Consider the following 14,922-nt stretch of genomic DNA (forward strand, 5'->3'; position numbering starts at 1 on the left):
CGAAGCAAATTAAGACAAAAACAAAATAACATTTAAATGAACAGAATCTATCTTCAAGTACGTGCAAGTTTGAATTTTGCATGGTCGAAAAGGAGTAGGAAGAAGTATAAACTTATTTAATCCTACCCTCAAGTGCTTTTACAGCTTTGCCACTAACTTAATACAACAATCAAACAATACATTTTTCCTAATTTTAACATTCAACCACAACAAATACAAAATGCAGTAACTGAATTATACACAACAACATGTTCACGGCAGTACAGTCATACAAACAGACTCAACAATTCAACAACTGTCTTCAATAATTACAGCATATTTATTCAATACAACACTATCCATAAACAAACATTCTGTTGTTATCATATATTTGTCCAAACAAATGTACCTTAATTGTACCAGGCATTAAAATGAACAAAAAATTGAAGAAAACAAGGGGTGGTCTAATCATTTTTTCCACGACTGTATTTTCTGACTGATTTAACCTGTGATACAGATGAGTTTATTCCAGTGCTTTTCAACCTTGGGGTCGGGACCCCACATGGGGTCACCTGAAATTTCTAGTAATTGATTAAAAAAAAATGTAAAGAAATTACTAATAAAAAAGATTTTTAAGGATTCAATATATATTTCATTACAATTAAAACACTACACATTTTTCCTAATAAAAATCAAGTTCAAATAAAATGCAGGATATAATATCTGAGAGGGCACATCTTGATTGACCCGATCACATGACCGAACATGTTACTACGCTTCAACTTGCCCGGACACAGTCGAACCAAGGTTATTATCATTAACGAAAACTACGAAATGATGAAAACTAGAATTGTAAAACATTTTCATTAACTTAAACAATAAAACTATAATTAAAAGAAAAAAAACGATAACTAACTGAAACTGTATTGTGTGCTTACAAAACTAACTAAACGTATAAAAATTACGGAAAAATTTCCCTTTGTTTTCATCTTTGTCAATTCGGATTGATATGAAATCGATTGATTTCCCTTGAGCAATTTTAGCTAGCGGCACCATACGGCACTTCACGGTCCGTCACTTGTTGTTTAGAGTCGTCTTCTGGTCCCCACTCTACCTGGAAACATGGAAACTAAAGTTGGGAAAAAGCAGCAGAGTCCTGTCTGGGATTTATTTGAAAACGACAGAGAAGAAGATAAAAGGTATAAAATAAATAAATAAATAAAAAAAATAAACTAAAACTTCACATTTAGACCAAAACGAAAACTTACAAAAACTAGCAACCTGCTCTAAAAACTAATTAAAACTAACTGAATTAGAGAAGGAAAAGTCAAAGTACATCAAACTAAACTGTAATGAAAATCCAAAACTATTAGAACCTTGGTCAAAACCGGACCCGAACCGAGAATGGAAAGATTTCTTCACCCGCCTGGCCACGCTAAGACATCTCCAATAGAAAAATGTCTCTTTTTTGTAATGTCTGGGGTCACTAGAAATTGTGATGTTAAAATGGGGTCACGAGCCAAAAAAGGTTGAGAACCACTGGTTATTCCCATGTATTAGTAATTCACAAGGCCATTACCTGTTATTACCCCGACACCATCTTCACAATCGTAGTCTGAAATCTCACTGTCACTTATCCTCTGGGTTCCTGTGAGTAAAGAGACAACGAAGAACACAGGAAGATGAGGCAGTCAGTTCGTTTCTTTACTTCTTCATTGTATTTTAGCCTCCTGCATCTGTTTAATCAGTCAGGACCAATAGATATCCGTCTAGGAAGAGGGCATTTGAGGTGACGTGCACGAAACTGTGTCATCTGTAACTACTAACGCCACATTTCATCATCCCGTCTCTCTTCATGTCAACTGTGGCACTTGAAATTACATGTGAAGTCGGAGTGAGACAAGCGATATGCTCATAAGCTCTTTCTTCATCCTCCCCGGTGGCCTTATCACCCCTCCCAGTCCCCACTCTTTAAATATGACCACCCCCACCCACCCCCCACCCCCCACCCCCCCCTCCCGGTTGCCCTCCCGTACCATGCCTTCAACGTTCAGTCAACTTAAATCAACTGGACACGTGTACTTTTCAGAAATGACAAGTGCTGCACTCTGGCAGTGCCTCTCCCACCCCTCATCTCAGTTGGCTGGAAACTTTTTACAAGCTGTCAGCTCTTCACCTCCCACTAACACAAACGCCCAGAAAAATTGTCCTGGGGGGGAAGCGAGCAAGACTTAAGTGTCTAGTAGAAACAGTACGGTGATGCAGCCCTGTGGTACGCTGGCCTGCAGAGGAGACGTCTAAAGCTGGTGAACTGGTAGCATCACTGACTCTAACAGTGGATGAAAAAATTCAGCTCAAGACTTTTGGTTTTATGTGTAAGATGAAGTTTTTATAAAGTAGTAACTGCATCACAGCTGTTAAAACTAACCGCACCACTATTAGTCATCTTTGTCCTACTCCATTTTCTATTTCCACATTATAACCGCATAATTAAGAAAACAACAATATTTTTGCACATATATTTATGTATATTTCTTTAATAATCATATTAATAATATATTGTCTAGCGTATATTGTACAAATTGCTGTTCTAATTGTGTCTTAATTAAGTATTTTAATAGGAGTATTTGGGGTTTTTGTTTTGTTTTTGTTTTTATTTGATAGGGTTTATTTTTCTTTTTTTTTTTTTTAATTGTATGGCTTTTTTTGTTTTTTTAATCTACTCTTGTATTTTATTATTTTTGGGGGTTTTATTATTCATCTGTACAGCACTGTTTTCTTTTTTGTACAGTTCTATGTCTTTTAATTTGTATTTTATTCTTCTATTTTGGTATTTTTATTTATTCTTCTGTACAGCACTTTGGTCCACTGCAGTTGTTTTAAAGTGCTTTACAAATCAGTTGGATGGACTGGATTGGATATACATAATATTTTTCTGATTTTTTTGTTGAATTAATCATTCATTCCTGCTACTTTTATTATACTTCAATTGAGTAACAGTAACACAAAAAATTTCCATAGGATTAAAAAAGTATTCTGATTGTGATGATTCAGACCTTTTTTTTTCATTTTTTTGGGTAAGTTATTGCCTTCAATATTCTGGAGTGTTCCGTTTAAATGTGTAATTTCTTTTTTGCTTTTTTTGGTCAGTTCTATATTTTATTCCTACTTATGTTCGAAATAAAGTTTATCATTATCATTATTATTACATAAAGTATCCCATATCTACATATTCTGGGTGCAATTAGTCAAAAAAAAACAGAGGGGGGGATTTTTTTTACCTTTTTTTTTTTTTTTTTTTTTTTTTTTTTTTTTTTTTGCAGAGGGGGGGCAGCAGTTATATATATGGGGGTGCGGTCCATAACTAACATAATGAACGCTGGCGTGAAACAAAAGTGAAACTTACAGACTTTCAAAGTCCAACTCCCGGTTCTATCCTCGATACAGCGGATCTTACACGAAATTTTTATAACTTTTAACCTGTATCCACTGGACACCAAATGCTGGGCCCCATGAATTTGTCACGTTTACAACCCCCCCCTTACGGCGCCCCAGTGCATGGGGACGTTTACGAATTCTAAGACTGCCGACAGTTTGGTTCAGGTCAACGGTAGTGCCAGAAATGCAGGATATAAGTGTAAGAAAACTGTCACAACCTGCTGCTATTTACATTGGTTGGTTGCCCCCCCCCCCCCCGAGGATGAAATTCAATGAGCAGAAGTAGGGATGTAAACACCAGCGGGGGTTTTGATTCCCCCCACCCCACCCCCAATAAATCGCACCCTGTACATATTCACATATAAGTCACACAAACACAAACAAAACAGAATGTGCTGCAGTAGCTGGTGCATTTTAAAAGGGAAAATACTGTAAAACAGGCAAACTACTACACAATATACAGCACAGAGGAAAAGTAAGCGGTCAAAATGCAATTCTACGACGTCTGCTACAGCTGAGGATTTGTTAACATCACTTCAGGATGAGGATCGAGTGCGGTTTTGCAGGATTTGGTCATGGGTTGCAGGGTAGGATTGTGAGATAGTTGACAGGTGAATACACAAAAAGGGAGAGACCACTGTGTCCTAAATCTCGGTTTCCCTGGAGTGTGCACGTGTCTGCCACCCTGAGTGGATCTCAAACGAGTGGTGGAAAAATTCACACCAGCTCAACACATTGAAATGCACAGAAGGCAGCAGAAACATGCATCCTTCATGGAAAAAAGGGTGGGAGAATCAGGGCACAGGGATGCATCTTTCAAGAGGACAGGAGAACACTCAAATGCTCCATTGCACTCCGTCAGAGCGCACGGGCCTTTACCTGAGTTGTACGAATATGAGCCTTTGTCTGTGAAAGCAGAAGCAGTAACGATGATGTGATACATGTATTAAACACAACACACAGCTGTTAACCCATAAAGACCCAGCGCTACTTTTGCGGCGGTTCCCAAATGTATTGTTCTGTATTTCTACCTTTCTTAGCTGATTTATCACCAATATTTTTTATATATTATCCTCTGTCTTTGCATTTTTTGGTGTAAATCATGTATTTTCCTATATTTAATTCGCATATCATGTAGATGTTCGTGAAAACTCAGAGTAAATTCAAAGTTAATTATATGAAAACAGAGAAGAAACTGAACAAAAAGTTAGTTTTTCAGCAAACATATCAATAACTGAATGCAAAAACAAGTATCTCCATCCACTGTCATTGATTAAACTTCGTGGATTTTACTGGTGAATCAATGTTGTAGAAGATGACGGTGTTTCCACGGTAACTACGGAGCTTCTGAACGCCCAAATGGGTCATATCTGATGACCATGAAAACATGAAAAGCTGCATTTTTCACCAATAATTTACATGTATTGATAGGATTAGTGGATAAACTGGTATTAAACAGTTTAGATCAGTGGATGGTTTGGGTCTTTATGGGTTAATAAACTGACTACAAACTAAGAGTGGGCAACATGAATCATGAAAATCTTCTGTAAGTATCCCCACATAATAAATAAAACAGCAATATCCAATTTACAATTGTTATTGGCAAATCTGTCCAAAAAAATATTAAAATAAACTATGCTGATTCACTTAATTTAAAGAAAGTGATTCACTGAGGTCCTTTTTGTTGTTTTACTGACTCCGGTTACACAACAATTACTCGTAAGATGAATTGCCAGGTGCAGAAACAAAGCTTACATTAGCACATTTAGTGACAGCAGAAATACCCAGATTCTTAGAAAACATAAAGGGGTTCGCCTCAGGAAAAATGAGCGGAGTTATTTTAGTGTCCAATCAGCTGCTTTCTCTTTTTTCTCTTTACTGTGACTGGTGGGTTGTGCAGTGTGTGCAAGTGACGGAGGTGTTGCGTACTCTGCAGTCGCCGGGTGGGACTCTCTCCGTGGAGCTGCCTGCGTTGTGTGTTCGGGGAGGCACGTGGGAGTGGGATGGACGACACATCGTGGGTCTGGAGCTTGTACCAGTGAGGCTCGTCATCCAGAAGAGCTGTTTCCAACTCAATAAGAATCTGCAAGTTGCAACATGTGTACATTTATACAAGTTTTCTCAGTTATGTTTGATCAATACATTCTATAACACTCAATGTGTGTGAATTCATCCTAAATGTTCAACACAGGTTGTACAGATATTATATAGACAAAAGTATTTGGACACTTTGAATTCAGGTGTTTCTTTTCAAACAGGGGTCTGGGATACAAAACAATAATCGCAAGTGTCATAATATAGTTTTATATTGTGATAAATATCATTGCATTGGTTAGTTTGGGTTAAATTGTTATCTTTGCCTCCAAAATTGATGTTTAGAAACTATATGGACAAAAATATCGGGACACATCATGGCTGCAGCTCATAAGATGTCCTGTTCATACTGATTTGAGATGAAAACATCAATATTTCCTTGAAGTTTAATGGGAGATTTGTCTTCCTTAGTGAGATGTGAAGAAAGTAGATGGTTAGTAGTGGAAGAAAATTATTATTTACAGTCAGCGTATGAAAAATATTTTATAAATTTAGAGGCAGAACATTTAAAATCACAGTCCATCCATCCATCCATCCATCCATCCATCCATCCATCCATCCATCCATCCATCTATCCATCCAGTTGCCAGTTCATAAAATCATAGTTGTGCATAAAAAAATTTGTAAAAAATCAATGTCTACAAATTAAGTAAAAACCATCTCTGAGCAAAGATAATTTAAACAAAATCAACCAATGTAATGATATTTATCACAAAAAAATCACATGAAAGTTTGTCATAATTGTTTTGTAGGCCGGACCTGTTAGAAAAGAAACACCTGGATTCAATGTGTCCCAATACTTTTGTCCATATACTGTATGTCGTGTATATGTTAGAAAAGGAAGGACAACCAAAAACCTTGCAACTGCTGAGAACGTTAAGTATTCAACTCTATTCAGGAAGATAAAGTGAGGTACCAGAGAGTGTCAGTGAGTGTCCTGGTGGGTCAGGTGTGGTTTCCTTACCTCTCCAAGGAATTCACTTTCTTCCTCCCTCACCCTGGCTTGGTCCCACAATGTGATCTCCAGCATGCGTTCCCGAAACTCCCGCCGGTGCACCGGCGAATACATAAAGGTCTGGTTCCATTTGGGCTCTAAGGATTTCTTTACCGTTTTTGTTCTCCTCTTGCTTTTGTCGCTGGAGGAACAATAATTCAAACTGTTTTTATTTACAATCATGATAGGGAAGAGCCACGAACAAAACAAATCAATAGCACAACACGGCACAGAGCACAGCACTGTGGCATGCAGGGAAAGGTGGTGAGGAGATGGGAAGGTCCACTAATCACTGTTTTATTCTCTACTCATCATCTCACAGATAAGAACAACCTGCTAGCCTGCACCAGTCAACAGTAAAAACTAGACAAATCTAAGAATATACGCACAACTTTACAGCCTACTTGGCCTTTATCTCCATTTACTAACAGAAAAGGATGAAAACACAACAACAACTACCAACAGCACAAAAAAAACACAACCACTACTTTCTCTAAACACCCAAATATTGTCTGATTTCTGTGATGTTTACATTGAGGTGGCAGTAAATGAGAGGGGTAAACTCAGTGGTAACTGTTCCTACTCTTACCTTCTATCGGGGAGGAAGTAGATTTTAACATAAGGGTTCCTCGGCCGGCCGTCTTCCCTGGGTGGCAGGTCTTTGGCGCCCAGGATGGTGACGATAAGCTGATGGCCCACTTTGTCATACCACAATTTAACCTGCAGGGGCAGAGCAGAGACACCCTGCTGAGAGACTGAATCAGGACCAACAGCAGAAGAAATACATGGAGGGAGCAATGCAGGAGAAGACAACTTCATCAGTGTGGATTAGAAATGAAGTTGTGTATTTATGTCTTATTGTGTTGGCTGTCATTTTAACATTAAACCTAAAGGGTCTTCTCCTATAATTACATTTAAGTGAAGAGAATAAAACTATCTCCTAAGATGAGGTCAGATCACATGCTTGTGGGGCAATTTAGTGTTTGTTTGTTTTTTTTATAAATAAATATGTACTATATTTATTTAGAAATGGATGAATTTGATATTAATGATATTTACTCTCTCTACTTTAACAGACCTTTATGTATTTTGTGAATCTGACAAAGCATTAATGCTCGTTCTTAAATTTGTAGGTGTGTGCTTTATTGTGGGCTTTGCTTTAGAAAGTATGTGTTAATGTCTTTCATTAAAAATCTCGCCTGGAGGGTGATTCAGGTTTATTGAATGGAACTGAAAACAATTGGCCTGAATGTCATTTCAGCCGAACTGAACTGAGGTTGAACGCTAAAGGCAATGAGATCTAAAATTAACAGTGTGTGTGCTCTGTTCAAGTGATACCATCTACCAGTGATGATGTTGTCTCTAAAAATGTTCTCTCAGATATTCAATGGGCATTGATATGGGGAAATCAATCATGCTGTTGCCAGAGGAATTGAAAACAGATCACACTAGAGGGAAGTATGGACTCTGTAAGAAGACACTTAGAAGAAAGAAAAAAAAAATACTCCAACGTGAGCTTTAAAGAAAGTAGATGAAATTAAAAAGTAAAACTTCTAAGCTCTTGTCCATACTTCTTCAGAAAAAAATGATCATGGAAAAGGTCTGCACCGGTTAAAAACTACCAGCTACACATGCAGCAACGCAAGATAGGGCATTCAAAACAAGTAAAGAGTTCTCATATAGGCAAACAGAGAGCAGGGGCTTATGGGTAAACAAATTGTACCAGTTTATCTGTACGATCATAGCCCACCACAGTACAACATAATGCAAAATAAATGCATTGCCTGAGATTTGAAAACTTGTAAATGTATGAAGAGAATTTGCAATATTTAAAATAGCTTTAGAAAAAATCTGATAATATATGGAGACACAAGATTTTCCAAAAAAAAAAAAAAAAAAAGTACAGGAACACACACACACACACACCTTTCTAACCAACTTATTTACTTTCATTCTATCTCAAAATTTGAAGCAAGTGCAGACGTCTGATATTATACTACGCACATGAAGAGTATTCTCTGATAAAACCAGAAAATCCACAGTTTGTTGAGAATGAGATCACTCTTAAGAAAAAGATGTAACAGTTGTTATTATCCAGAGATCCAGGCTGATAAAACCAAATGTCATAAAACAAAAAAATCAGACTGATATTAAAGATGACAGATTAAAAGAAACCCTCGCAGCAGAGTAAAAAAAAAAAAAAAAAAAAACACTCAAAGCTTGGTTTGAAGTATTATCTGAGAGGTACAATTTGCTTATTTGTTAACTTTGTTAAATCTGGAAGGGGAAATGCAATTTGATTTCCAAAAACAGGACGGTGAACTTTCTATCTTTTCATTGCAACATGAAACCAGAGACTCATCAAATGGTGAATTAACCCTTTAGATTCCCATGTGGACGACTCCTTCTTCAGATGTGTGTTAATGTGTTAACGCCTGGGTTCATGTCACACTGAAGAAGAAAATAAGTCCTTTGTCCTGGAAAAATTCATGGAGACACCCTCCTGCATTGCCAAATATCCTCTACGTACTGTACATCACTATGTACGGTTCAGTTACTGGTGTCAAATCTGGCAGGCAATGGAAGAGTGTCTCTGTAAATATCTAGTTCAGATTAGTTGAGCATGCACTGTCTAGGTATAATGACGTGAATGGGTTAAATGAGCAGTAATATTCTATTCATAACAGTGATACCAAGAACTTAAAGAGAAGAAAATGACACAATGCACTGCACTGGGAGGGAAACTTGAAGCTGCCATTTCCCCAGAAATGCATTTTCCAAAATATGGAAAAAGAAAAAGAGGCCAGTCAACAGTCAATGAGCAAAGACCAAATAGAGATAGTGCCCTGCAGACAGGGCCCATTACCTGGACCCTAGGGGCAAAAGGCGTTGTTCTTCTACTAAGGCTTTGGCTCTGGATAAGCAAAATTAAACAGCAAACAAAAAAAAATGCAATAAAACCAAAACCTCACAAAAAACAACAAAAAACTGACAATACACTCCAAACACAACAACAGAAGTTTGTCGTTTTAAATGGGAGATTTTAGCCAGTACAACCAGTCTGTTTTTCCTTTCTCACATCTTTATGACTCAGATTCTTTCCGCTTCATGTTAAATTACTCATCCCTGGACTCAGCTGTGTCGTTCTGCATGGGCCCTTACAGCAAATTATCAATACACTGGAAAAATCAAAATCTTACCAAGTGTATTTTTCTCATTTCTAGTCAAAATATCGCATCACACTTAAAATAAGACATTAACACCTAAAGAGTAACTTTTCAGTGAGATACAAGAATTTATTTTTAGACAACAGATCTGGAAAATCTTATGTCAAGAAATCTCACCAAGATCATTTTCACTTGTTCCATTGGCAGATTTTTTTTTTTTTGCTTGAATTAAGTAAAAAAAAAATCTTGAATTAAGCAAAAAAAAAACAAAATCTGTCAATGGAACAAGTGAAAATGATCTTGGTAAGATTTCTTAAGATTTCAAGATCTATTGTCTAAAAATAAGTTCTTATATCTCATTGAAAAGTTATTCTTTAGGTGATTATGTCTTATTTTAAGTGTGATGAGATATTTTGACTAAAAATGAGGAAAAATACACTTGGTAAGATTTAGATTTTTGCACATTTTTGCGACTATAGTTGGCATTTTGTCTCTATTTCTTCAGTAAAACTTTTCTCTTCTGACTCACAGTTTGCATCATTATGACGTTAACCCTGACGTGTATTCCTTTACACAAAATTAGTAAAATAAGTTTCATAAACAGATTTCATACATGGCATTTGAATGATGAAAACAAGGCTGAGAGTAAAACCAATACTACATTTAGGTTTAAAGCCTGGCAGAGATACTGTATCTGCTTATAGTCAAACCTGGAATGCGAAAAAAAAATGCTATATATCTGTTCCCCAAATGCTACAGCTTCGATTTGTGTGCAGATTCCAAATTTGAGAGTTGATTTATCTCCCGCCTTAATGCAGCCCTTCACCTATTTACCCCAGGAGGGTTTTTACACTAGATAATGGACAACACACAAAGTAACCTGATCTACAATCCAGTGCTGGGTTGGTAAAGGGCCAGATGAACGGGCAGAGAAAGGGAAGCACCGGCTGATGAACTGGGATTGGTTCAGAATAAATGCATAATGTAGACATTTGTGTATATACAAAGCTAACAAAGAAAGCCCTCCAGTGAATTTAACTATATGTGGTCTGTGTCGTGCTGAGGTCACTTACTGAGAGCTGTCCTGACAGGTACTGGGGGGCGTCCCTCAGCATGCTGGGACTCATGGGCGACGTGACAGAGATGGACGGGCGATCCATCTTCTGGGACTCAAAAGAACTCGAACCTGATAAGACAGCATAGTCAGACTGTTTAGGATAGAGGCACAAATGTTGTTTTCGGTTCGTTGCATGGGGAGTGACAGAACAAAGATCAAAGAGGGACACGGGCACGACCAGAAATACAAAGAGGTCAAGAAAAGCAAAGCCATGAAAAGACAGAAACACCGAGAGGCAGAGCGACGGAAGCAGCTCTACTGGACGAAACCTCGGCTTGATGTTTCTAGGCTGATTAATAGGATAAAATGGGGTAATGAAAGAGGCTAAAGCACTTGACAGGACTTACTTGATTCCAGTTGTGCATGTGTGCTGTCTGGTATCCTTGGAATATCTCTGAAATAAAGAAAAAAAAAACAGTGTGAGCATGTAAGAGTGAAGCAAAAGAGGGGATGGAGAGGATCAATTTGAGCTGATGCTGAATGCACTGTGTGTTAATGACCGTAAGCACTGCATTAGTCTTCATTCACCCCGCGGCTCCCTTAGCAGCACAAAAGCATGTCACATATAGGAACTGACAAAGGTAAAGGTGCTGCTGTTCCCCCCCCCCCCCACGATTTTCCCTTTTCGCAAAAAACAATTGGCACAGGGGGCTGTTTGTGAAGGACAGAGTACCAGCTTCCATTGTGCAGGACGGCGTTACGAGACCCGAGCAGACAGTGCAGGAGCCGGAGGGCGGGAGGAACAGATGTTGAACAAACAAACCGCCGGCGCTATTTCTGCGCTTTACTCCCACTTCACATCTACCACATCATGAAGATTTCAATACGATTCAGACAGGAACACGCAATGAATATCCTCCTGAGACCCAGCAAATGCATTTTTGTCCTCTGTAGTGGACAAGAGTTTCATAGTTTTATTTAAATTTTTTTTAGATTTTATGTCCTTATCCTGGTTTTTATCCCAGAGACTGTTTTTATCTTCTTGAGGTTTTTTTTTTTATGTTTTATTGCATCTTGTTTTTATTTATTTGATCTTATTTATTTATTTTATTCTTTTACTTATCCATGCTGCTACACTGTTGAATGGTGGAACACTGAGCACTTTTTGTCTTGACACTCGATCAAGTACCTGATGAAAAGGTTCAGTGTATGTTTTGTTGTAATGCCAAATGCAATCATTATGTCTGCAAAACAAATCTACCCACGGGTAGAAATAAAGTAACCTTGAACCTTGAAAACAAAAAAAACTGCCCACTGGAAAGGACATTTAATTAAATAAAAACAAAAATTAACAGAAAAACTGTGGCATCATAAGGTTTCCAATCAAGGTAATTACCTCCACCAAAGAGGTTATGTTTTTGTTGGCGTTAGTTTATCTGTTAGTCTGTCCATGTGCAAGATAACTCAAAAAGTTATGGACGGATTTGGATGAAAATTTCAGGAAATGTTGATACTGGCACAAGGAACAAATGATTAAATTTTGGTGGTGATTTGGGGGGGGGGGCACTGATCTGCCTTGGCGGAGGTCTGTGCTCTCCGAGTGCTTTTCTAGTATTTTCTATTTCTGTCCTATATAACAATAAGTTCTACTTAGTCCCAATCCTTTTTAAACATGCAAATGAAGTCATATTTTGTTTTCATGTATATGTATAAGTTTTTTTTCCATGATTTCCATGAAGGACTAAGTAAGATTACTTTGTTTTGTTTCATATTTGAAAAAAAAAAAAAAAAAAAAAAATTCCAGCTAATGTTACATTTCCATTTGTCCATGACTAACGTTTGTGCTACTGATGTTCAAATTGCTAAAGCTCATACCTGAACCCCTCCACCTATGAATAACTGTTGGAGGCTCCACTCATTCCCATCTCCGTTAGAATAAAATGATCAACATTAATTATACATTTGATTAATTCTGTACAAAGATTTACAAAGCAAATATAGCAAATATTATTCATTGCGTCGGTAGGATTTTTAAGACTTTTGAGTGTCAGGTTTAAAGATTAATAACACTGGTCAACAACATATTTATTGTTTAAGTTTTCTGAGCTGATTTGGGATCATTTTGGTGTGCTGAATCCAAAAATCACATTAATTTTGCTCAATCAGGTCAACTTTCTGAACTATGCTACATATTGGCTTTTTAACATTTTTGCTTACATTTATGGGCATTTTCACATCATATGATACAAAATTCATATTTCTTGCAATAAACGAGTTCTGAAGATTTTACTTTTGCCAATTTATGATTAATGAGTTTTTTATATTACTGGTGAATGAAATGGCTTCCACTAGAAGATCTTGCAAAAATAAGCCTGACGTATTCTGCTACATCTGCGGTGAATACACCATTGTACCTAACAGGAATCAAGTGATCAAATGATTTTTTTTTCTCTTAAAACCTATTTTGGGTGAGAACTATATAAAAAATCAACTGATAAAGTCACAAAAATGTAATCAATTTTGTGAGAAGATCAAATTTTTCAAAATCAAATTAGCAAAAAAACCTGACCTGATTGAGCAAAACAGATGTCATTTTCGGATTTAGCGGTGCAAAATGGTCCTAATTCAGTTGAAAAAACCTAGACAACTTGCAAAAAACATTTTTTTGTAACCCAGTGTAATCAATATTAAGGATAATTAAGGTCTTATTTTAGGAGAACCACATCTAAGACTTTTTAAGGATTCACAGACACCCTGATGTTACATATCCAATGATAATCTACCATGAAAGAGTAGTGTTTTTGTGGGGTAAATGATGTGCATACTCACCCTATAGGCCTAGAGACCACCAGTTCCACCTGGGGCTCAGGCTTAGATTCTAAGATGATATTGTAAACTTCTTTAAATGTGGCTCCTTGTAAAAGTTTCCCATTCCACTCCAGCACCTGGTCACCTGCAGAAACACCACAGATAATTCTAGTCTTTAATGCTTGTGATGAATTACTATACAAAAAAATAATGGAAAACACGTCATCATTCCACACTCCAGTTACAGGTGCATCCACTACCTGGTCTGAGGTGTCCAACAGTGTCCGCTAGGCTTCCTTTCCTCACTTTGGTGATGAAAGCACAAAGCCTACCAGATTCTGTCATCTTCCCTCCGACCACCTGTGGAAGACAAATAAGTGTATCTGTATTAAAATACGTGTGCAAACTGAAACCGCCCTGTTCATGTAACCATTGCTGTTTTCATCTGAACTCCTGGGAAAAATCTATGTATCTCAGTTAAAACACATTGTGGTTCCCAAAACATTCCTCAAAGTGTCCTGTTGATGTCATGGCTTTAGCCTTTGCCTGCAAGGCATGGGTCCTCAATGAAAGCATTGCAGAGAGAGCGGGGGTCAGTGGAAAAAGTGCATCTCTTTTCAGCAAAAAAGAAAGTCCGGGGCTATACTTGCTTCCCCAGGGACACTCTGGTGCTGTTCTGTGGTTCTGTAACATCGCAGGCCCGTGGGCTAAAGCTGTACTGTACGGTCCTGAGCTGCTGTACTCCACTCTGCTCAGCTTACATGGGCATCATACAAATAAAAATCCCTCTTAATGGCAGCTGAATGCCAACATACAAAGGAGCTTAGGGAAGTCTGCTAAATGAAATGGCTTTATGTAACAGGCAGGAGCCAGAGAGGACGGCTCGCACAGGGAAAGAGATGGACAGTGAGGGCGAGGCTGGCAGCCTGACTGATGGACTGACTGGCTGGATTGGCGAGTTGGTCGGCTGCTGCTGAGCAGACAGAAATGCATAGAGGCACTAAGCAGACACAAACATGCCATTTCAGGAGGCTCATTCAATCAGTAATGATTTTTCCCCATCTTGCTGCTCTGTGTTCTTTCTACTCATGCCCCCCCCCCATTCTTCTCTAGACTTCAGCTGCTCAGCTTTTTCTAATGTACAACAACCAAAGATTCCTTATGCATCAGGGAAACTGAAGCATCTACCACAGCAGAACATCTTAATTTGGCAATGCGGTGATTACATTGTAATGGTAAACTAATTAGATAAAGTAAATCTGAGCAAGTGACTAGTATAAGTCCAGCACTAAAACCAAAACACAGATACAGAAATAAGGAAATAAGGCAAGCATTCAGAATAATCCCATAGAGCAGGGGTGTCAAACTCCTTTACAGCTAAATTT

The 14,922-nt window shown here is 37.8% G+C and overlaps 1 protein-coding gene across 1 annotated transcript in view; it reads right to left on the reverse strand.

The window, feature by feature from the left end:
• Positions 1-14,922, reverse strand: part of rims2a (regulating synaptic membrane exocytosis 2a) — a 278,590-nt gene that overhangs the window by 119,269 nt on the left and 144,399 nt on the right. Inside the window, 10 exon segments of the mRNA XM_030157202.1 lie at positions 1,559-1,627; positions 4,297-4,323; positions 5,347-5,500; positions 6,476-6,647; positions 7,095-7,225; positions 9,372-9,419; positions 10,746-10,858; positions 11,137-11,183; positions 13,559-13,682; positions 13,798-13,897. Coding sequence (XP_030013062.1) covers positions 1,559-1,627; positions 4,297-4,323; positions 5,347-5,500; positions 6,476-6,647; positions 7,095-7,225; positions 9,372-9,419; positions 10,746-10,858; positions 11,137-11,183; positions 13,559-13,682; positions 13,798-13,897 — 985 coding nt within the window.

This window comes from Sphaeramia orbicularis, chromosome 16, assembly GCF_902148855.1.
Source record: "Sphaeramia orbicularis chromosome 16, fSphaOr1.1, whole genome shotgun sequence".
Taxonomy (NCBI): Eukaryota; Metazoa; Chordata; class Actinopteri; order Kurtiformes; family Apogonidae; genus Sphaeramia; species Sphaeramia orbicularis.